General features: G+C 31.4%; 1 protein-coding gene across 3 annotated transcripts; it reads left to right on the top strand.

Moving 5' to 3' along the window:
- Window positions 1-318: 318 nt before the first annotated feature.
- Window positions 319-18,167, top strand: LOC124362811 (probable cytochrome P450 6a13). 3 transcript variants are annotated; one of them, XM_046817638.1, is made up of 5 exons: window positions 334-439; window positions 8,745-9,673; window positions 12,471-12,692; window positions 14,916-15,170; window positions 16,893-18,167. In XM_046817638.1, the coding sequence occupies exons 2-5, from the start codon at window positions 8,746-8,748 to the stop codon at window positions 17,066-17,068; spliced, it is 1,581 nt and encodes a 526-aa protein (XP_046673594.1). In that variant the 5' UTR covers window positions 334-439; window position 8,745; the 3' UTR covers window positions 17,069-18,167. The 3 variants fall into 3 exon arrangements, with proteins under 3 accessions (XP_046673596.1, XP_046673594.1, XP_046673595.1); XM_046817640.1 differs by lacking the exon at window positions 8,745-9,673 and having other exon boundaries at window positions 319-439; XM_046817639.1 differs by lacking the exon at window positions 334-439 and having other exon boundaries at window positions 8,745-9,689.
- The last annotated feature ends 5,719 nt before the right edge of the window (window positions 18,168-23,886 follow it).

The following is a 23,886-nucleotide window of genomic DNA, read 5'->3' as shown; positions in this document are numbered from 1 at the left end:
ACTAAAACTGTGCATGATTAGATTTTGCGGGATGTGATAAATATAACACAAGCTCCTAACTCCCAAAATATGCTATACATATTCTGCATAAATTATTACTATGCCATATTAAACATCCACCACCATTAACTCTCATCAAGCGAGGGGATAATGCGTTTTCTCATTTTAGTTAAAAGTTCATGATTCAGTTGATATTAATTTTAAAATAGATACAACGACTAATGAACCAAACTCACTTGAGGCCACACTGTATGATAAGAGTGACACGGCCATTTTCTCTAAGTGGACCAATTGTTCAGATTAAGTAACTGGGTGGGGGAAGTCTATAATGCAGTCGCCTGAGAGTTACGTGTGTTACTGGATGTGTGTCAGTTAATGTGAGTTGATTACTACATTGTTTTGTGAGTCTATTTTCGTAATAGACGAGATAGTTAATAAGGTGAGTTTACATTAAAATGTTAAAAGAATTTCGTTATATAACAACCGTTACTAACTTTTCCTAGCTCTTGTATTCATAAAATGTATATTATAAGCCATTTAATAACAGAGTTAGAAACGAAGACTAATAAAAATATTTTATTATCAAAGGTTAAAGTATAAACAGTTTAAAGTATTCTTGGAACGTTTGTTTCATAATCATTGAAATAGATATAACAAGTAAGAATGGCATGTTTTGTAAATTTCTATTTCCTCTATCAGATTACGTTCTGTTGTATTCTTGTTATTTTTGCAACTGAAGTACAAATAACGTAGAGTAACATGAGTAAGCTAATAATAGAGCTAAATTTTAAAGACGCCAAATGGACATAAAAAAATGTGTTCCAAGTCAAAATACGACTGGCAAGATTTGTTAAACAAGTATGAGTACAAATTATGAGTACAAATATGATTAGTAATATTTTACAATTATATATTACTAAGCATTGTTAAATAATGAAAGCAAATTATGCAAGACACGCTATTTTAAGATAAATTTATAATATAACTGTTGCACTGGTTGTATGCAAATATATCTAAAAGAACCCCATGACTGCTTAAACATTTGTAAATTTATTATAAATTTTTAACCTAACAGTTTACTACAGTTCAAACCTAATGTGATTCAAACTATTTATGAAATGAGATAAAACAAGTCTTTTGTTTGTAAAGAAGTAAGAATATTCTAGATAACATTAGTTGTAATAGTTGGTTTAATCTAAGATATGCCAGAAAGAGATAAAATTTTTATTTACCTTTGAAAAAAATACTGTTATATCACAATTACTCCTACAATTCTGAAACGATCTAAACACATCTCGGCATAAATGCTTAAATACATGATAAAGTTTACTAAATTTCAGTATTTAATTTTTAATAGTTCGACGTAAACATGGTGTAGCCTCAGAGCTCATACAAGTCTACATTTCTACATTGTTATTCATGCGCTCTTGTAATAGCTTTTATTTTAGACAAACGTGGTCTAAACGTTTTATGCAATAATGTAGATAATGATAATATGCCTCAGAAGTAAAAAATTACGTTCCAGGATCAAAAATGGTTTTGTTATATAACCGTTTACTATTTTGGTGATCCACAATTACTCATAGGCATGTTTATACATACCCTCATGTAAATAAGATATATTTTTGGTATATGAGAGATTTGGGCCTCAAAGTTTCCTCCGCCTAGAAGCTTTCGTTCTGTGAAATTTATATTCCGTAGGAGAACTTTAGACTTCCTGTAGTTGTGGCCTCTGGAGTAAACAGCCTCTGAATGCTACTGATGCCTGCCTTAACGTTCTCTTGCTTGAGAAGATCTCGGGTTTTGGGACAAGGGAGAATGCTGAGCTCTGGAACATGGTTTCCTCTGTTTATCCTGGAAGTGAAATGTGGAAGCTCTTGTAGTAAATACTAAAATAAATTAAAATGTGCCTTTAAATATTAAATGATACTTATTGAAACATTCATAAAGACTGTTAATAAGCATATATTTTTCACCTGCTTAAAAATATAATACGGCGCTAAAGTCATAATGGTCGATATTTTTTGACTGATAAAAATTATAAAAAAAATAATAAAAATCAAACAGGGGCCAATTTGGTTGAGTTTTAAAATAAACGGTGGGATATATTTAAAACATTGTTAAAAATGTGATTATATTACTATAGGTGATTTAAAATTAAGTATGGGCTGGGTACCTTGGCTTTTAAGTTACTCAAATTCTGTAGTTGGTTATCATTCCAGCGTTTATACCATTAATGGAGCGTTAACAAATTAAATGGCTATAATCCATACAACACCAGTGCGTCATAAAGTTGTTAAATTTTGGCTACGGAGCTCCGCACAGAGGTTCAAAGAGTTTGGGACAAAATTACGTTTTTCGAGGTTATCCTACATTGCAAAAAATATCTTTCTAAAATTTATATTTTAGAGAAGAACATTTTATTTTTTCACATCATATTTTTTTAAAGTATAGTTTACTTAAGAAATACATATTATTTTTATAACTAGTTTGATTGAAGTCATACTTCTTGATATGAACATTATCTCTAAAATTGATATTTTGTATTGTTTATGATTTAAATACAAATTTTAACAGATGAAGGAAACAGGATTTTTCGGGACATTTACCATCGTTCAGTGAAACAAGAAATCAGTAACACTACGTTTCGAGACTGCAATCTGATCTCTTCTTCAGGTAAAGAACTAACCTAAAAAGAAAAAATTAGGCCCAAAAAATGTTATTTGCCTAAAGATGGCCAGGTGAATACGGATGCAAATAATAAAAATGTAATCAACCTCTCTTCAAAAATCCTCAATGAAGCGGAAATATCAGTCTTATCCAAGGGTTTAAACTTTTCTGTGGTACAAAAATCGGCAAAGGCACTTGATTTCGTAACTGGAATCGAGTCGGCTGTTTCACAGTTATCTGAAGAACAGGGTGACCGGTTTCGTTTTGAGGCCAGTCTTTTACTCAGAAAAATTCCTCCCACAAAATCCAATTTGACAATAGAGGAGAAAAAGACCATGTCGATCCTTGGGAAAGACGACACGGTCAACATCTTACGAGCCGATAAAGGCAACGCTACTGTTGTACTTGTCTCAGTAGCGTATAAAGAAAAGATTGCGGAAACTTTAAATACTGGCAAATATACAGTTTTAAATAAAGACCCGACTGATTCATTTGAACGCAAAGTAGCAAACACTTTAAGAAAACACAAAGAATTTTTTTCAGATAAATTTAGATCTAAATTAATTCCTCATCACTCCAAAATCCCCCATATGTATGGCCTTCCCAAAATCCACAAACCTACCATCCCTCTCCGGCCCATCATTAGTTCTCGTGATTCGCCTTGCAGGGAATTATCTAAAGTCCCCTTGGACACCTTAACGACATTGGTAGGAAAAACTGAATCTTTCATAAAAAATTCCAGGGATTTTGTAGAGAAGTCAGAATCCCTAAAGTTGACTGAAACTGACAAACTGGTAAGTTTTGATGTTGAAAGTCTATTTACAAATGTACCAGTTCCAGAAACTCTCGGAATTATTAAATCACATCTCAAATAAGACCAAACATTAGAGGATAGAACTAAACTTCCCGTGCCAGTAATTATGGAACTGTTAGAACTATGCACTCAATGCAATTATTTTGAGTTAGAGGGTAAAATTTATCGTCAAGATGAGGGGGATGGCAATGGGTTCTCCACTGTCTCCTATTTTCGCCAATATCTTTATGGAGGAATTTGAGCGAAAAGCTTTGGCTTCAGCTCAGTTCACACCGAAGATTTGGTGGAGGTATGTGGATGATACCTTTGTTATTTTTTCTCATGGAGACATTGAATTAAATAATTTTTTGAATCACATTAATAGTATTTTTCCTTCCATCCGCCTCACAATGGAAGTGGAAGTCCAAAACAAGCTTCCCTTTTTTGGATGTGTGAGTATTAAGAGATGGGATGTCCTTAAGAAAACTGTTTTTCGAAAGATAACATACACAGGAAAATATTTAAATTATCAATCCAACCATCAAAAATCTGTCAAAGAAGGAGTAGCTTACTCGTTGTTTGATAGAGCAAAGAGCTTGTGCTTAGATAAAGATGGATTAAAAGAGGAATTTAAGAAAGTTGAATCGGATCTCAGAAGCAATGGATACCCTCAATTAGTAATAAATGAGTGCAAACGAACCAGAAGAATAATTCCTGAGTCAGAAAAACAGAATTGTGATAAATTTGCGTTTATGTCAATCCCTTATGTGCCGGGATTATATGAGAAAATTAGAAGAGTAGGTAGAAAGTACAACATTAGAACCGCGTTTAAAACACACAACACTCTTAGACAAAGTCTCGCAAAAACAAAACCAAAAAATGGCACACAGGATTCCAAAAACTGTGTTTACAGTATAAAATGTAGTTGCAATAGGGAATACATAGGCGAGACAAAAAGACCACTAAACGTAAGGATAAAAGAGCACAAAGAAAACACGAGAAAGGGTATCACAGAAAAGTCAAAAATTGCACACCATTGTTGGTCCGAAGAACATCATATGAATTGGGATGAAGCCAACATAATACATCGGGAATCATATTTCTTCAAAAGGAAATTGATTGAGGCAACATACATTAAATTGGCAGACCAACCAATCAGTCAACCATCAGTCGAGATTAGGCTGCTTTGGTTGCCAATTCTAAAAAATGAACTAAAGAGAAAACCAAAAGTATCAAACGGATCAAATATTTGTAATAAACCAATTCGGAGTCACAATATGGTTTTAAGAAGTTCATCTCGCATGAACCAATAATAACGAAAGGGCCCATTCCTGTCTCCCTTCCTTTTTATTTCCGCCATCTTGTTTTTGTCTGCCGTGACGATTACCATTGGCTAGTGCCCTCTGGTCAGTCGTAGGTGGTTAGTAGACGAATGAAGACGTATTGTAATCTGTATTCCGTAGTTCAGATTTAATGATTAGTATTGTGTATAGTTTATTATTAAGTGCATGTTTATATAGTTAGTGAAGTTGACAAACAACATGGTGGTTGTGCTTCCTGACTTAGGTGTGCCACAACGCTTTGGTAAGATTTGTTTATTTTAACCTACAGTAGTTTGTAATTATGTATTAGGTTAGTTCTTTACCTAAAGAAGAGATCAGTTTGCAGATCTCGAAACGTAGTGTTCCTGATTTCTTGTTTCACTGAACGATGGCAAATGTCCCGAAAAATCCTGTTTCCTTCACAATCCTTCCATCGTCAAAAATAACCTTCAAACAAAGAATTTAACAGATGGCCATGTATGAACTATTTTATATGTCCTGTATAGTTGCTCTTGTACTATTGCATTGTAAGTAAATGGAAGATGTAATTATTATTCCAAAATTGATAAGATTTTATCAACTGTTATCGCCTCCTAAGTTTGTCTTAAAAATCCAAGAGACATCTATTTACAAGTATGTGGCTGAATTGGCTGTTACCATATTCGGACTTTGGCTTCTGGAAGAGGTTTACCGATAATTTGCAGCTGATAACAATTGCACTGTTAACTCGAAAACCGGAGTCATTTTTATTTTGGTCCATGTGGATGGCCAACGTAAGATTTCCAAACTCATTTGTAAAGATACATAATTCTACAAAGTCATCTCTCTGAATAATCACGTAAAAAGTTAAATGCTGAAACAAAAATAGATTTGGCTAGAATAATACTACGTTTAATTAGAGTAGTTTTATATTTCTTAAAAGACAAAAATGGAAGTAATACAGTACGATAAACATTTGGATGTTAATCGGAAAGAATTAAAAGGCAAAGGGTCCTAGAAATTAAAAATATCTATTCGTTCCCCGAGTTGTAGCAAGGAGTTGAGGCTTCGTACCTCTGGGCACAGAAAGACATCTGACAACTCCATGATAACCTCACGAATCTGAGAACGATGTATATTTGCGAAATATATTTAGAAGTATTTACTAAAATATATAATAACAGATTTATATCACACTTACAAATAAAAATTAAGATATAAAATAGATATTGTCTTCTACATTATAATGTTTAATGTACATTTTACATTAGCGTTTCATAGAGTAAAATTTACGTTTTTATATATTTGTTATATTTTCTATGCCCTACATTATAGTATTTGGATATTGATAGACGTATGCACTACGTTATGTAAAATCTACGGCTTTGAAGGTTACTATTGAACGCACTTTTTGAAGTACATACTTGTTCTTAAACATAATTGTAAATTAGATTTATTTGACGTTTTGTCTCTTAGGTTGAAAATAAAATTACCATATATATGCTTTATTTTAAAACTATTTGAAATACTTACAATACTCACAAAAATTGAAAGTTATCACACATTTTCTTTAAAATTTGTACATAATACACTGTAATCTATTAATTTATAGATTTTGCTTGAATATAGAGTTTCATACAATTAAGTTTTGAGTCTGTATTGTTATAATATTATTGTTTTCTGAAATTGTAGTGTAAATTAGTAGAAAAATAATTAGTTAATCTTTTAAAAATTAGTTAATAATAACAAATACATGTATATGTATATTATAAGCTATAAATGTCCAAAAGTTTGATTTAATTTTGTAGGAACTTATATCTTGGATACTCGATGTTCTGATTTACTAATAAATGCCAATATTTATTGTATTTATAAGAAAACCATAAACGATAAGAGATTTTATTATACCAAAACGATATATACTCAAAAATGTACTTAAATGTAAAATTTTCATTATTTTTATTCTGCATGCTATTTTATTGATTTATATTTATTAAATTGTAAAATGACTAGAGAACTTATTTTGTGAAAAAGTGTTCAATGGATTCCTAGTAAATAAAATTATTTATGTTAAAAAACTAGATAATGTGTACGAATTTCATATGTTAGGCGTTCCACTACTATCAGTAACTGACTTTTATCATAAAACTATTTATTCTATTGTTTCGGAAATTCTCTATTTTAGTTCAGAAGGTAAAATGTCAGAGACTACAATATATTTTTCAGTTTTACGGCTATTGTTAGACGTACAGATTGGTCCCAATTGACAAGACGCCACCCTCGGTCCGATAGCCCTGAAACTCCATTACCCCGGTTGTTAAAACCCCTTTTCTCCACAGATGGTGCTGGAAGCGTGTCTGGACCCAAACAGAGGGAGGTTCAAAGTAAATATACCTCCCACCTTTTAGGTATGCCCTTATGGTGGGTTGAGATTAAATCGAAAGTATTTTCCAAAGAAATTCTAATTTTGCTGAAGTGTATAGACATCTACAAAATTACCTTAGAGTAATACCTTCAAAATTTGAAACATATCTAAGTGGCGTAAACACAGTGCTGAATTATAATATTAATTACATAATGTTACGAAAGACATATTCAATAAATTTAAGGACATGTATTGCCCGGGCTATTTGTCATATTTCAGGTGGTTCCAATTAAAGCTAAATTAAGAATACGTGCAAAACAAATGATCTAACACAGTTTAAAGTCAAGTTTTGTGGGTGAAAAGGCCAATGAAAAATACCAGTTAAGCTACTAAAAACATAAAATTCTAAAATTCCATAAATAATTCTTAACGGGAGAACAACCCCACTGGTAGCATGACAAAAGTTACGAATGGCATGAATAGTTATGAATGGCAAGAAAAGAATATTTTGGATTTCTGATGTTATTATAGTAAATAAATAACACACTTTTATCACTTAGGTCCGGACCTACAGTTAGGTTATAATACAAAAACAGTTTCTCTTAAACAGAAACATTTTTGTGGGAGGACAGGGTTAAGACAATTTTGGTGGTTTAAGCCTCTAGCCTTTGCGGGTATCTGAATGAATAAGACACAAGTAATCGCAAAGGAAGAAATTGACACCAACGCTGAATTATTCTAACCTGGAGACCTTTTAATAACTTAAAGAAATAAGTGATAACTCCGTCTTCCTGTCTTATTGGCATGAATAACGTAGGCTATGATGAAATTATATATTTAATATTAAATAAATTTTGCATTCACTTTTTTAAAGGAGTATAACAATTTTTCTTTTATCCTGGTGCCAAACGGTAAATATTAGAAAGAGTTCCTTCACTTTATGTTGTTGTTTTGTGTCCAAAATTAACAATAAGTAATAAACCCGTACATATTTGTCTGCAGTGTCTGCAACTTTGCACTAGCATATTGTCCATATCAGCAGATACCTGTTTTGTGTAGCAGACACAAGTTCAAAAGTATAAGGCCAGGTAGGTGTTAATTGCACTCTTGATTGAGTTTTTATAAATTAATCCAACATTCTTTTGAGAGCAGGAACATTACTGTAAGATCGCGAATGACTAATTTCAACATACGGGTTCACAAGACTGAAGGCAAACACATAGTAATTAAACGAACGTCAAAGACATACTTAATACCTAATAACTGACACCGAATAGATAAAAATAGCAATTAAAATAAAGAGAGGAAAAGAGCTTCTACACTAACATATTTGGCCATTTAATTTTATAAGTTTAGAATATTTATGCTGATTTTCTTAAAGTTACGTTAAAAATTACAGTCATGATCTTGCCAATACAAATATTATGCAAATTATTTATATGTATTGTTTAAACAATTACGTACAATAATTATAACTCTACATAAAAGTAGTAGCACCGTATCATCCTACTATTTTTGAGTTTGAGACTTACGTAATATGTATAAAATATTTATGTAATATAAAAGAAACTATAATAATTCTATCAGACATTATAATTTAACTTTGATGTTTCAGAATGGGCGTCTTCATTGAAAGTGGATCGGTTGAAGTACTTTATGCGTCTCTTTTGATATTTTGGGTATTATATTTGTATTTTGTCAAAAACTATGGCTATTGGGAGGAAAGGCGTATTCCTCATATTCCAGCAGTTTTCCCGTTTGGATCCATCAAGGAACTCATCCCGAGAAGCAGTTGTTCAGCTGTAAAACTTGACGAAATCTATAAAGAATTCAAAGACGAACGTTATGTGGGATTTGTTTGCATAAGAACGCCAGCGATCATTATCAAAGATCCTGAGCTCGTAAGACTTATTCTGACAAAACATTTTAATAACTTCACCGACCATGGAGATGTTTCCGGGCATCCTAAAGAGTACATAATGAAAAATATTTATTTTTTGAGTGGTCAAAAATGGAAAGATACGAGATTAAAGCTTTCCCCTGCATATTCCGCTGCAAAGATGAAGATGATGTTCTTCTTAGTGAAACAATGCAGTGATGTTTTGAGGAAGGTTGTAGAAAGGTATACTGAACAAAATAATGTTGTGGATGTAAAAGATGTTTTAACTCGTTATATTATTGATGTTATTGCATTATGTGCATTCGGTGTAGAAAGTAATTCTCTTTCATCTGATAATTCAGAATTTTTTGCTATGGCAATGAAAAGTACAGAAATTGACAAATCCGCGATTTTAAAAATATTTTTGTACTGCTCATTTCCTGCACTATTTGAAAAGTACTACTGCATTAACATTGTGGATCAATCAATCACCAAATTCTTCACTGGAGTAATACGATCAGCTATCGAGTTTAGAGAAAAGCACAACATATCCAAATTTGATTTTCTGGACTTATTGATTAAACTTAGACAAAACCAAAGCATCCTAGAAGATGGCGAGAAACCTATGGCCTCTCAAACAACTCGCAACTCATGTAGAAGAGAAGGTATATATAATAGAAGGTATAATATAATTTGCAATATTAATTTTGTAATTACCCATATTATAATGATAATATAATATAATTTGCTTCTAGAAATTTAGTGTTTCAAATCAAGCTTAAATTAGCTTTTAGAATGTTAGTGTTTTAAATCAAGGTGTTTACAGTAACTTTAACTTATTAAAACTATAATGTACACACTAAACACTAAAAATTTTATGCATCCACTTTGGTAGTCAAATTTGTTGCTAATATCTTATATTAATGTTCATACCATTAGAGCATGCATAGTTTAACATACTTGTATATAACACAATTTTTAAATAATAAAAATACTATATTTGACTCGGCAGTCAAATATTTTCTTAATATATTTGATCATAAATAAAATTGTTGTATAATTGAAAACTAGAAATAATTGGCTAATCAAAGTCTTGCACTTAGTTGGTCGGGAAATTATAATTCAATGTCTATATCAAACGTTTTATAGCTACTGTTATTGCTATAATTATGAACGACAATTATTATATTTCTCATTGAAAGTAACATAAATCACAACTTAGCTGGTTTCATGAAATTGGTAGTTATCAAGTTGTGAACATAGTTATTTATGAGGCATAGCCAACCAAAACACAGGTAATCTCCATACTTAGTCACTTTGGCAACATAAAAATTACACAAAACTACTCTTCAGATAGTGTCAATGAAACACTTACTATACAATGATATACGGTCTCAAGTTAATAAAATTTTGCAAGATTGTAGTTAGGCTACTTGCAATGTAAACCGGTTTAAATATCTAGCAACTAAAAATCTTTAACGCCTAAGTATATCCGGTTCATACTGAGAATACAATTCTTAAATATTTTGGTTTCACTATGGAGAGGCATTTTCAACAAATGTTAAACGGAAGCTGCCAATAATACAGAACCGTATGTACGGGAATTTACTGATTGCCAGCTTCTATAAAATTTGACGTCATATTCTTTGCGAAATCTATTGTCTATCTTTTATTATTTCTAAAGTTTCTTGTACTGTTAATTCTTGAATAACAATAAGAAATGTTTCAACTTGATGTGCATAATTAATGTTGTTGATTATTATTGAATGTAGCACAATATATTCTTTTTAATACTTATAGATATATTTACGTTAACTGTTCTTATGGTTTTTTATATTAACTATATTATTATGATTATTGTTAATATGATTGTTATTTATATTACTTATAGTACTGATATTGGTTGCAATATGCTGGATTTTTTTGGAATTGGATGCCTCTTGTGCACGATAGTTGTTTTGCATGGGCAAAGTTGTTGTCTGCTGCAATGCGAGTAATATATAGGTAATATACGAGTATGTAAAAAAATTAATGCATATTGTGATGTACTTGTATGTAATAGTTTTCCGTTAATAAGTACATAAGTACTTTAATTTGGAAAAAAAAACTATTCCATTTTTGGTTTTGAATGAGCTTTTGTTTTTCCATTTAATACTGAACAAAAACTATATGCAAGTTTGTAGACTCAAAGGAATACTCATTGGAATGATGGTCTCAAACAGCTCTTCAAATTTTGAGTTGGTTCGAATACAATTTTAATATTGTTTCTCCTCAATATCCTCAATATTTTATAAGTCGTTCCTAGGCTGAAAGAAAAATGGACAAGTTTTGGACCTCCTTCATTTTTTCTTTTATCTGAATGTTTAACATTCTCGCACTCAATTGCCTTAATTATTTTTTAAAGCTTTATTTATCTCTCTTGTACTCTACCCTATCTCTTTACATATGCAAGTAATATCCCGCGTAAACTTAAGTACTGATTCTATATTTTACATTAATTTTAGGCATTGTGATTGAAAAGAACTTACTCTTTTGCATACACTTAAAATTTATTTCATAATTTAAAGAATGCTTTAGCTTGTATTGGAAATGAGTTAATCCCCATTTAAACTCAAAATAAAACTATTTTAATGAAATCATCAATATTCAGTATCAGTTTAGTACAGTAAATATTATGTTTTTGAAAGAGTAACATTTTTGAAAAAATGTAATTATATATACTGCTTAATTTATGAACAAAAACTAAAATAAAAGACAATTTTTTATTTTTATGAGGCCTTTCGTGAGACCCACATGTGTTTATTGAGCACGAAAGGCCTCACAAAAATAAAAATTCGTCATTTATTGGAGCGTTTGTTCATAAATTAAACATTTAGTTTCCAATAAGAAGAAGATGGTAAAATGTATTATATGTACTGTTTTAACTTACTTTCACTCATTATACAATATAGATTACACATACTATTCTTCATTAAATATACAAAAAGTATGAACATTAGAAAACAACAATACTAGAATTAAAAAATGTAAATAATAACACCGATTAGATTAGTTTAAAATAATATAATTTGAACTGTTTAAATGCTGTAGTTCTTAAAATGAAAGTATCAGTTAGTAAGTACAGTGCCTCAAGATATCTCAATATTTTTAGTTTGTTGAGTGGTAAAAGGGATTGGATGAAACAAGGTTCAGTATTGAGATTTTATTAACTGATGACAAAAACAATTGAGTATAGAAACCAAATACATGCCATATCGCGCAAATCTATTTGCATATATATATATATATATATATATATATATATGTACCAGCTAGTACCATTATATAAGCTGGTACATATAATGAAGTTAAATTCAGCTAGTACCATTTATACAAATCAAATTAATGTAAATAACATACGGTACATTAAATAGGTAATTTCTGAAGTAATATTTCGTGTCATGTATACATTTGGGATTTCAGGAATGACAATTGAAGAAATTACGGCTGAAACATTCCTTTTCGTACTAGCTGGATCTGAATCAACTGTAAACACTATTGTTTTTTGCCTATACGAATTGGCATGTAATACCAGAATACAAGACAAGCTTTATTGCGAAGTGCAGGAAATCCTGGACAGGCATGATGGTGAAATGTCTTATCTGGCCTTGCAGGAGATGTCTTACATGGACCAGGTAATCAGCGGTAAGTTATACAGTTTTCCAATGGATATATACAGCTAGAATATAACAGCAAAATGCAAGGCAAGAATAACTGCGAAGTGTATCAGATCCTGGACAGGCAGGATGTTGAAATATGCTATCTGACCGTTCAGGAGATGTTTTACATGGACCAGGTAATCAGCGGTAAGATATACAGTTTTCTAATGGATATATAAGATAGACTATAACAGCAATATACAAGGCAAGAATCACTGCGAAGTGTATCAGATCCTGGACAGGCATGATAGTGAAATGTCCTATCTAGCCTTGCAGGAGATGTCTTACATGGACCAGATAATCAGTAATAAGTTATTGTTCGTGGGGATGGAAAAATTTCTGTCTCTCTGTCTATGTATGTCCGCAATGTATCTCAAAAACTAACTCACCAATGGGTAACCATGATGTCAACGAGAAAGAAGCACATTAAATAAAATTTGTAAAGAAATATAAGTTGTCACATATGACACTTTCATACAAAAATTGAGTGTTTGTAAATTAAAACAGATTCAGGTTCAGCGCACTATTTGTTGCTGTACACTCCCTAGATTTCCGAAACTTTTATTATTTGAATACTGATATGAAACCTAACTCAATGAACAAAAATGTGAATGTACCATGTGGTAACATACCTCGAGAAAGATTTCATATATACACCTTTAATTTTGCATGAAACCTACTTTGTACGTAAACAAGAATGAGTTATATGATAGTGTATGTCTAACCAAGATATTTGCCTGAGCGTTAACAAATTTTATCGTTCGAAGATAACACAATTTTTCTTTTTTCTGTCGATGGGATGTAAACATTTCTTTTAGTCTATATGTTTAGTTGTGTGTGTATATATATTTATTTATTTATTGTATTGGTGTGTATGTGACTTAACTCCTTCTAAGCGACTGGACCGATTTTGATGAAATTTTGTGTGTGTGTGTTGAAGGGGAATCGAGAATGGTTCAGATTCACAATTTGGTGCAATTTAAATAGTTTATTTAGTTATTTTTTTAAATTATAAATTGTAGCTGATGTTGGAGTGTTTTATATTGGATCCGACAGACTGCGCTACGACACGTAATACAACGCGAACTGATACTTAATAGATGATACTTTCAGCTGAAGTTCATCAAAGAAGCAGAAAAATTTGTTTACATTTAAAATTTAGAACATTTTTATTGTAAAGTGCTTGATCAGTAGTGTAATGCAGGTTGCATAGAAGACGTCATTGCCTAATTTTAAATTTAGATTGCACGAATGATCAATAAACTATCTAATGCAATGAAAATACTATTAAACGATAATTACGAAAACAACCTAATTGTACAAATCCGTGAATGTTTCCACATAAGGTAATAGAATTTGTTTAGATCGAAGGTAAATCGAAAGAGCCAAAAGAAGACGCTTTATAATAGAAATTGATTTTGGTTGATACATTTACTTGAAGGCATACTTTTCAAGAATACTGGAAATATCTTAGTCAGAAAATTAATTTTAACAGACCGAATTTGATTCTTTATAACCTAATTAGTTTATCGAGATTCATCCATATAAATGAATTGTTCCGAATAACTTACCTAACACCTAGAAAAAACCACGAAAGATAGAGGCAGGAAATATGGTACATACCTTCATAATGCGCCCAAGAGGCTTACGAAGGAACGACTTGCAATTATCTCAGCATTGTTTAGAATGTGATAGAAAAAGAATACGTGAATATAGTGTACTTTTCAACGAGAATTTGCTTGCGAAGCCGCGGGCAACTGCTAGTATATATATATATATATATATATATATATCTTTCCACAGAAAATTTCAAGAGTAAAATGAGTTATAGATTTGAAATTTTGCATGCAGCATTAGCGAAGCCTGTCACGTGACACGTGGTATGGCGTACTCCTTATTTATTTTACAACTCATTATAATACATGATTTTATCATTTATAATCCATGTAGTTTTCATCCACCTCTTTTTAAAATGAATGTATATGAATAAAAGAACTAAAAAAAAAAACGTTTAAAATTAGTATTTGTATGTATTTTAGTAATTATAATACAAACTATTGTATTACTTTGTTATGGCCAGCCTTCGAAAGCGGCCTTTATATATCACACACTTAAATTGCAAATATAGAATGTTTATGTATGATGATTGCCTTATATTATATTAATAGAATGTTACTTAATGTGCAGTCTATATACACATATTTTTCAGAATGTCTACGCCACTATCCACCATTTCCTTTTTTGACAAGAAGATGTACGCAGAACTTTGTTGTGCCAAATTCAGATCTAGTAATAGAAAAAGGAATCGAGTTGGTTTTACCTATATACTCATTGCATCACGATCCCAAGTACTTTACGGACCCTGAAACATTCAGTCCTGAGAGGTTCAGTAAAGACAATATGAAGAAACAACAACATCCTTGCGTTTATCTGCCTTTTGGTGAAGGGCCCAGGATGTGTTTGGGTGAGTAGTAGCTTCTAGTCAATACGAGAATAGAATTAGAGGAAACGGAACGCTCAAATTCTTTTTGAATTTATGTTTAATAATTTTTTAGCTTCCCAGAATTAATTCTGAAATCGCATAGAATGTTTCATCAGGCAATTATAAATGGGTAAAAAGAACTTTTTTAAATATTTAAATAGCTTATTTTTATATTACATACATTTTCATCGCTATTCGGTGTACATGAATTTGATTTTTTCTCACCGATCAAAATGTTATCAAAGAGATCTGTCATAATCTGTAAGAAACTTGGAACACTGAAATTCTGAGTTCTTAATCACATACAGATTATAATTCCCAAGGGGAATTTGTCTTCTGAGATCATTCAGATATTATTCTACCTACTCTCCTAATGTCCCTGATCAAAGTGATCATTCAGTCTCTGGGACCATACGGTACCTGAGAGCTGCTATTGATATATTTTTCTTCCTCTAAGGGAAATCATATATGTATACAACCATCTGGCTCAATTGTACCAATTGTTGCGGCCTATAACAACTTCTGGTCGCTTGAAGCTTCCAATATATGAAGGCTCGGAAGCTTAAAGCATAAAGAGAATCCGGCTACTAAAACCTTCTTGGTTCTAAGATGATATTGTATGCTCCCTGTTTATGGGAGCTTCAGGCCACAGAGATGTATCAGCCGTTGAGTCTCTCGGTCTTATGAAGATTTGAGCTAAGAGAACTTTCGTCATAATAATATGTTGGTCCTTTTGCTGTGTGGGAGCTCTCTCACTTCCCTGAAGATCCTGGCCTCTGGAAATAGATTGAACCGTCAGGCATATGCGAAATTTTGTATAGAGAGAATACATCTAGAGATGTATAGATCTATACATCATTATAGGATTGTTGGCTTCTAAAAGCTACAGGGTTATAGGACCTCTGGGCCTTTGGAAACCTTGTTCAGTTAACTTTGCGGAATTAAGTTGATCTTACCTAGTCTTTCAATTTTTTGAAACATTTCTGTGTTTAACTGTTGTATCCCATGCGCTGACAAATTGTGTTCAGGCTGAGTAATGGTTCAGTTTACAAGTACATAGAGACGCGCAAAAGGAATATGAATAATTTAATACACTATTTACTGGTTATAAAATTAGAGGCTGTTTTTAAACTTTCACCTTTATGTACACTCAAATAGTAAACGAGGTATAGACACAGAATTGTCTGTAAAGTTCATTTTTTCGGGGAAATCTTATGCACTTAAAGTTAACCCCGAATAAACCCTCCTACTCCCTCCCTACAATAATTTATAAATTAAATGGCACAGTACCCTATGTGTCAAAGTTGTCTAAATAAAACTTTTTTGCCGAAAAAAATAATGGGATTTTGCAATTTGATTTTTAAAGTTAGTGGGTAGAATAGAAGTAGGGTAGAGTTGGAGGAAGTTTGAATTTGAATTAAAACCATTTATTTTCATCGAAATAGACGTTTGCACAAACTTAATGTTTATATTTCTTTTAGTTTTTTGTAATGAAATATTCAATTAAAAATAGCCTGTATACATTATAAATAAAACAACTGCAAAATCGAATTTCGTTTTATGTTTGTTCTAAGATTTAAAAGTGGTACACATGAATCTTAGATAATTAAACAATTAATATTATAATGCAATTGATTAAAATAGAATTCGATTTAATTCACTCCAACAGGTGTTTATTGATCAGGAGTGGTAATGTGCTTTCAGGACAGAGGTATGGTCTGATGAACGTGAAGACAGCTCTAGCTACACTGATAATGGATTATTGCTTCAGTATCACCTCGGATACAGATGTTCCCATCAAGTTTAAGAGTATCTCGTTCGCATTATCACCTGCAAAGCCTCTCATGATAGTATTTAACAAGCGGAATAGTACAACATAAATTGCAAAACAAAGACTGAACACTATTAATAAGACTTATTCATTACAAAACTGATTCTGGTTGAAGATCTTAACGAATGGCTTAACACGTGCAAGATAACGAATGATAAGATAACACTTCAGTTACACGAGAGTGTTAGGCTTATATTACATAAAATTATAAACTACGTTCTAAAATATACGATTGCATAGAATAAATTTAACTAAGTATGAACCTTTGCCAAAAATGTAAATTGGTGCAGTTAATGAAACCATATTTAGCATTAACTGTGATTTAATAAACTTACGCATTTTTTATACTCAGTGCTTAGTACCAATAATTAAAATTCCTCGCGGAAAAGCCAAAGTTCTGGAAATTGCCTGCTCCGGACTGATTGGAATTTAATATGAATAACTTTTATTATTGTACCATAATTTGAATATACCTGTTTGTCTTCTGTTCTAGAAGTCAATCGAGCAGTTCAAGTGATTATAGAAGTCATTTCTAAGTTTCAAATCCTCTAATAAGATAAAATGGCTTTATGAATAAATTTAAATTTCTCAGTTATGAAGTAGACTAGTTTTGATGCGTGAATGGAAAAAAAGTGGTACACCTTGTATAACTGACTGATAGATAGTAGTATGATATTTATTATAGTTTATATTATTTCGATTTGTTGCAGTCTCGCAATCGAATATTTTATCGACGTCATTGTAAACATGCTTGCGTTGTTGTGTAAGCATCGCTCAAATTTTTAACAAATGTGTATTATTATCTAGTTTCAAAACACCAGTTTTATGTAAATTAAAAGGATGACAGGATTTCAGGCAATTGTCATAGTAGATTTTGATTTATTAGACAATTATCCAGATTAATTAGACATCGTTAAAAATTAGTATACACCTTTTCTAAGGTTGGAATCTACCCTCTTCACCAGGTGTTAAAATATTGATTGAAATATTTCCTCAGGTGATAATACTTAATGCTGCTATGTTTCTTTATAATTAAGTTTAAGCCCATGTTTTTAATTACCGTACTATTAAACGTGTAAAATATTTATAGGTTTTAGAATGTGATATTGTAACATAATAAGTAATTTATTAAATATTGTTTTCAAACATATTGTGTTTATTTCCAACCCAATATAGTAGAAAATATGTTTTCCAGCACTGAACATAATTATGCGTCTCATTAAAAGTAAAGTAGTGGTAAATTTGTTAATTGTCAGTATACATTTTAAGTATCAGTGTTGCATGTAGATATTATGTTCATAGGGCAAGGCTATTTGAGAGATGTCAAGTGGAGATTAAATTGTATTCCTTAATGCTATTCAAGAAATATACAATTCTGCGGGATCTTCTTCGAATGCAGAGTACCTGTAGCCTAAGGGGTGCTCTAGAACTATGTACTCGGACCTTTTATGACTTTTCTAAGGATAAAAGTAAAACAAGGACAAGATTTTTAATATCTCACATTCCAATAGCAATTATATTCTCATAAATTTAGAAGAGTTGTGGCAGTTGTAATTGCCCGTTTTTCCTAGGGTTCCGATTGACGAATTTGTTTTAAAATCCATCCCAGATCAACGAAACGGAATAGAGTGCAGATATTAAATATAAATATTTATATTTCATAAAACAGATAGTTTCCTCAAAGATACCATGAAAAATTATGTTTGTGGGTCCTGATGATGATCCCCAAGGAGTCATTTTAATTACAGTAGGAAGATTAAAATGTTTCTTTTAATGACCATTAATTACATCATAAATGATGATATTGTGTTATTTATGCCAATTTTCCGAATGATGCTTTTATTCATTCAATTCATTATATTGCTCATCGGGGAATATATAAATAAACATGACACACCCCTAAGATACAATAAGAAGTTTTTTGTATGCCAGGCTTTCTCCAGAAGTTCTTTGGAACACGGCGGAGCACCAAAACGGAATAGGCAAAGGAGATGTAGATCTTTAAAAATGCCACTAACTTTCCTCGTGGATGCAAATGGACATTTTATTATTTATGTTGGCGTTCCAACTGAGATCCCTCTTTGAAGCAATTTGAGGTCCATCCTCTAACAGCGGAATAGTAAATATTGAGAAATTGTGGTCCATAAAATAAAGATTGGAGCCTTCAAATAAACTGGTGATGCTTACATTTCATGACATTTTTGAAGACAACGTCTCTTTTTAGAAGGAGCTTACAGCTAGTTCAGAACCAAGACATACTTGTATGTTGAGAAAAATATTTATTTCATGGAGTATAATTTTGACACAAATAAGATGGTAAAGATTATTAACTGTTTAAACGTTATTACTGCCCTTAATTTTCGTGATGGTGCAATCAAATACATGTCGAATACATCTTATGCCATGGAAAAGTGGTACAGAATAGAGTGCATAGTCTGCGATTTCACAAAAATACTCTCTGAATTTGTAAGAGGAACTCTACCTTTAGTAAGACATGTATCTGACAGATCATTAGAGAGTCTCTATCAGGTGTCATGAACCAAAAGCTCAAGATATATCAAGATTTATTTCCTTGATTAAATGAAATACATAAAATTGATATGTGCTTCGATAAAATATCTTATGCAAAAATAGTATATAAAATATGTCAGTTTGTAGTCTCTAAAGATTTTCATCTGGATTATTACTGTACATGTACAAATATTAGAAAGTATAGAGTAACAATGTAGCAGTGCGCCACACTACATGCCACAACATGCTTCGGTGAGGTTGCATGCAAAATTTAAAGTCTAAAGCTCATTTTATTTTCAACATATTCTACGGAAAGACAGACATCAGGCAGAAAAATGTTCTAGTCCCTCCATTGATAAAAATTTAAACCAACCAATTTTTAAGTCCCTGAAAGTACACTTACTTCAACCAACTGACAAAAAACCAACGTTACCCCAAAAGCATGCACTTCTTAAATGACGCTAAATTTTAAATAGTTAAGAATTAATAATATGAAAAATGTTGTATGTATTTTGTGAAAATGGACTTATCTATGTTAAAGTTTAAATGAAAATAGTTTTATTAGAACACGGCGCATGTTGTATCTAATGCTGCCAATGAATTACTTCACTGGCAAAGCGCATTCAATACAAATGTTTGTACTTGTACTTTCATAAAGGGTACAACCTCTAATATACTTAATATACATGTAGTATTACGACATTTGCGGCTAGTACAGTGTGCCTATCGAAATCGCACCGAATTCGATATTCTTATGATGTAAAATACTAAAAATCGTGAATTTGATTTATTCCGTAAGCACTAATTATGCAAAAATACATAATATTGGCTGAACGTCAGCGAAGCATGTCATTCGAGGAGCTGGAAAAAGTGTATTTTTGTCTGTCTGTATGTCCACACGATATCTCAAAAAGCGAACTGACTTACAAGCTTTAAATTTTGCACGAAGCTTCATTTCCGTAATAGTGACATCGATTTCGATGATTGTGCCAGTCACCCATGGGATTTGGGTAAATATTTTTAAATTGGTCTTATGGATAATAATGAGCCAACAGAAAATAGTAGAATAAGTAAACAAACTGTATACAATCATATGAAAATTTACGAGATGTAACATTTATTTATAGTGTAAATATATAATATAATGTATGAAATCAATGTTGATAGTCGGTGGCAATATTTGACTTCTGTGCAATTTTGCGGTATAGTAACTTCCCTAACTAAAATGAACTTTTATGTGAATGTATAACATTATGAATATACCACATGGAAAAATATCTCAAGAGAGATCCCATCTATACTTTAAAATTAAACATGACAGTTTATTTCAGCATTTTGAAATTTTGCTTGCACTCTTAGCAAGCCTGCTACATGAATCTTGGTGTGGAATACTCTTACGTGGTAGTTGGAAGGACTGAAGAGGTCTATCTAATGCATACATTTGGGGTAATTCATTGCCTAATATATATGATTATTAAAATTTGGCAACTCCTTCAAATGGTATCGGTTTTAAAACTGTTATTATTCCAACCAAAAGTGCGTCTCTATTTTACATATTTATTGATTTGCTGAGGAAGGAGGTTTAATATTTTTCATTAGTGTAATATTAAATTGGTAACTTTAGAAAATATTCAAAGTTGAGAAAAAAATTTTCTCAACTTTAGAAAATAGTTCTTCAAATAAGTCTTTTTGGCAACAAAATAAGCTTACACATTTAATAAGCTTAATTAAATTTTCCTAACAAACACTTGTTGAGTAGGTTTTATCCAACTTGATTCACACGTTCTCGCCAGACTTATTAAAGCCAATTGTACTGGTAGCCATCTTAGTTATAGTCTACTAAGAACAATGTTAATCCTCATGGACCTCAACAACATAATTTAACTCTTAGAACAATGGGGAAAATACCTTTTTTGAAACAAGGCAAAACGGGAACAAATGCCTTTTAATTTTTTTCAATTCTATAAGAGATCGTGAAGAATGAAATTTCCAAAAAGTTTTGGGAGGGCCTTTGGATACGTATTAATTATATCTTTAAAATAATAACCCACACTCAAATGTGTGATAGTAATAATTGCCTAGGAATGCATAAGGTCTAAAATATTATTGTAGAAGAATAACTAATGCTCGTTTAACTCAGCCAGCTCTTAATTTAAAAAACCTTTGTCAAAGAAAAGTAGCTTTGTTTTATTTTTACAAGATCTGATTGAATTAGCTTTTCATAAATTAGTTTCTTATTTCACTGCAAAATATTGTCTTAATAATATAAATATGCTATATTCTTATCATAGTAGAACACAATCTGATAAAGTAGAATTGCCAAGGCTATTCTTAGGAAAACTTGGAAATAGTGGTACTCAGCTCCAAATTAACCTGACGTCATAGAATTAAAGAAGTAATCTAATTTCTTGACACTTTTATTTCTCATTCAAATAAATATTGAGACAAAATACAGACTAACTATATTTATGAAACTCCTGAGAATTTATTAAAATCATGGATTATTATAACATTGCTTACCTCCTTGAAGTCTCGTAGAGCTATGCAATCATGGTTTCAGGCAATAAATTCATAAAAAATTGTATAGGTAAAGCTTAGCTAATTAAAGGAGCCGCTTTTTCAGCTAAAACTAAAGAATACTCATAGATTAACAAGGGACTTTTTATATGGGTTTCTACTTTATTTTATGCTTTTATATTCTTTTCGGAAAAAATACGCAAATACTTTAAAATATAATGCAAAGTCCTAAACCAAGCAAAAACTAAGAAAAGACACGTGTAACTGATTTATACTTGTAACTCGTGTAACTCATTTATAGGCTTCATGTTAACTACTACCAATGTTAATGAAAAGTTGTATGTTGCAGTTAGTCATAATGTCTAAATGTAATTTCACGTTCAAAAATTAAAAAATAATGAAAATTTGCAATTTTGAGTCAATAAAAGCTGATGGAGAACCGTATATGTAATACGCTCGTATTACCCTTTTTTATTGTTTTGTAACTTTATTAGGAAACCTAAACTTTATCATATATAGGCTTTGAAAATAACGAAAATGACCTCAATATAATCAACAGTGAAACCCTAATATTTACAAATAATTCGGTACTAATAATTTTAAATTCGGTTTAAACGATTTGATCCCTTCAGTTGTACGTTTAATTTCTTCTTATGGCTGGACCTATAAGGATCAGACCGATAAAATAGATAGCCAGTTTTATCACTACAATATATGACACAGATTTTCATTACCTTTTGCAGTACCATTTGTTGTTGTAAATTAGGATGAATGATAATTATTATTTTTAAAATTCTTAGATATCATAACCAAATATAACACAGTTTTAAGTAATTTTAAACCACGGGTATAAACTAAAAACATTTCTTAAAATTGTTTAATTTTGTTTAATGTAGTAATTTTTGATGTTGGTAGCATTAAACAAAAGTTGTTTTATCTTAGTTGTCTCAATTTAAAATTTTGTATTTTATAAAATATGTCACGGTCACTTCCATTACTATGTGTCCATATTTTTAAAACAGTTTTCTAAAACTCGTCTGAAACCATCTTAAGAAGTTCCATTATAATACATTAGCTACGTCCTGCGGCTCGGCACTCATCCTCCTCCCTCATTTGTAAAATAGTTCTTTGGTGATCATCTGAGGTTCTCACGAAGTAATATTTGTATATAAAAAATAAGCGTCGTACTTTTCCAAAGCTTCCACCTGAACTATAAAACCCAGTGGGATGGTGTCCTGAGGCAAGGACACATGTATTTCTGTGTTAAACGTATGGCAGTTTATTATAGTAAATCGTATTGGATCAGGGATTTGAGAATGGAGATATAAAACATTTCTTATAAATTAACACATTTAGGTAACATGAATACCAGTGCAAAATTACATTAAGTGTCCAGCCTTTATTAACCATTGCTAACAAACATGGATGGATTTTATTTGGCTTGCAGGTAAATCTTGAGAGCCAATCAGAAATGACTAGTGCTTTTTTCATATATAACCCAACTAGCGCCCATGACAGGTGATTAATATATGAGACCTGCTCCAAATTCCACATATTTTCGTTTAAGGTGCATTTGGGCATAGTGCTATATTAGTTTAAAGTAAAACAAGTCATACATGAAATCTTCTTATTTGTTTCGTGGATCGATTTTTCAAATCATTATTGCATCGTAATATTACATGCAAAGGAGGTTGCTCTTTGCGATTTCTCAGTACTGTCATAGCTTGTTGGGAATTTTACAACCTTTGAGGTAAGCTTTTAACATGTATTGCTTAAGGTATTAAAAGAATAATATGGAGTTTTTGTAGAAAGTATGGTATTTTTGTAGTAACCATTGCT

This window comes from Homalodisca vitripennis, chromosome 5 (genome assembly GCF_021130785.1).
Source record: "Homalodisca vitripennis isolate AUS2020 chromosome 5, UT_GWSS_2.1, whole genome shotgun sequence".
Classification (NCBI taxonomy): domain Eukaryota; kingdom Metazoa; phylum Arthropoda; class Insecta; order Hemiptera; family Cicadellidae; genus Homalodisca; species Homalodisca vitripennis.
This window is presented reverse-complemented; position numbering and strand designations above follow the sequence as displayed.

Coding starts and splice junctions, on each gene's coding strand:
- LOC124362811 (XM_046817638.1), top strand. CDS start 8,746: ATGGGCGTCTTCATTGAAAGTGGATCGGTTGAAGTACTTTATGCGTCT. Junction 12,693..14,915: donor CATGGACCAGGTAATCAGCG/GTAAGTTATACA, acceptor CATATTTTTCAG/AATGTCTACGCCACTATCCA. Junction 15,171..16,892: donor AGGGCCCAGGATGTGTTTGG/GTGAGTAGTAGC, acceptor ATGTGCTTTCAG/GACAGAGGTATGGTCTGATG.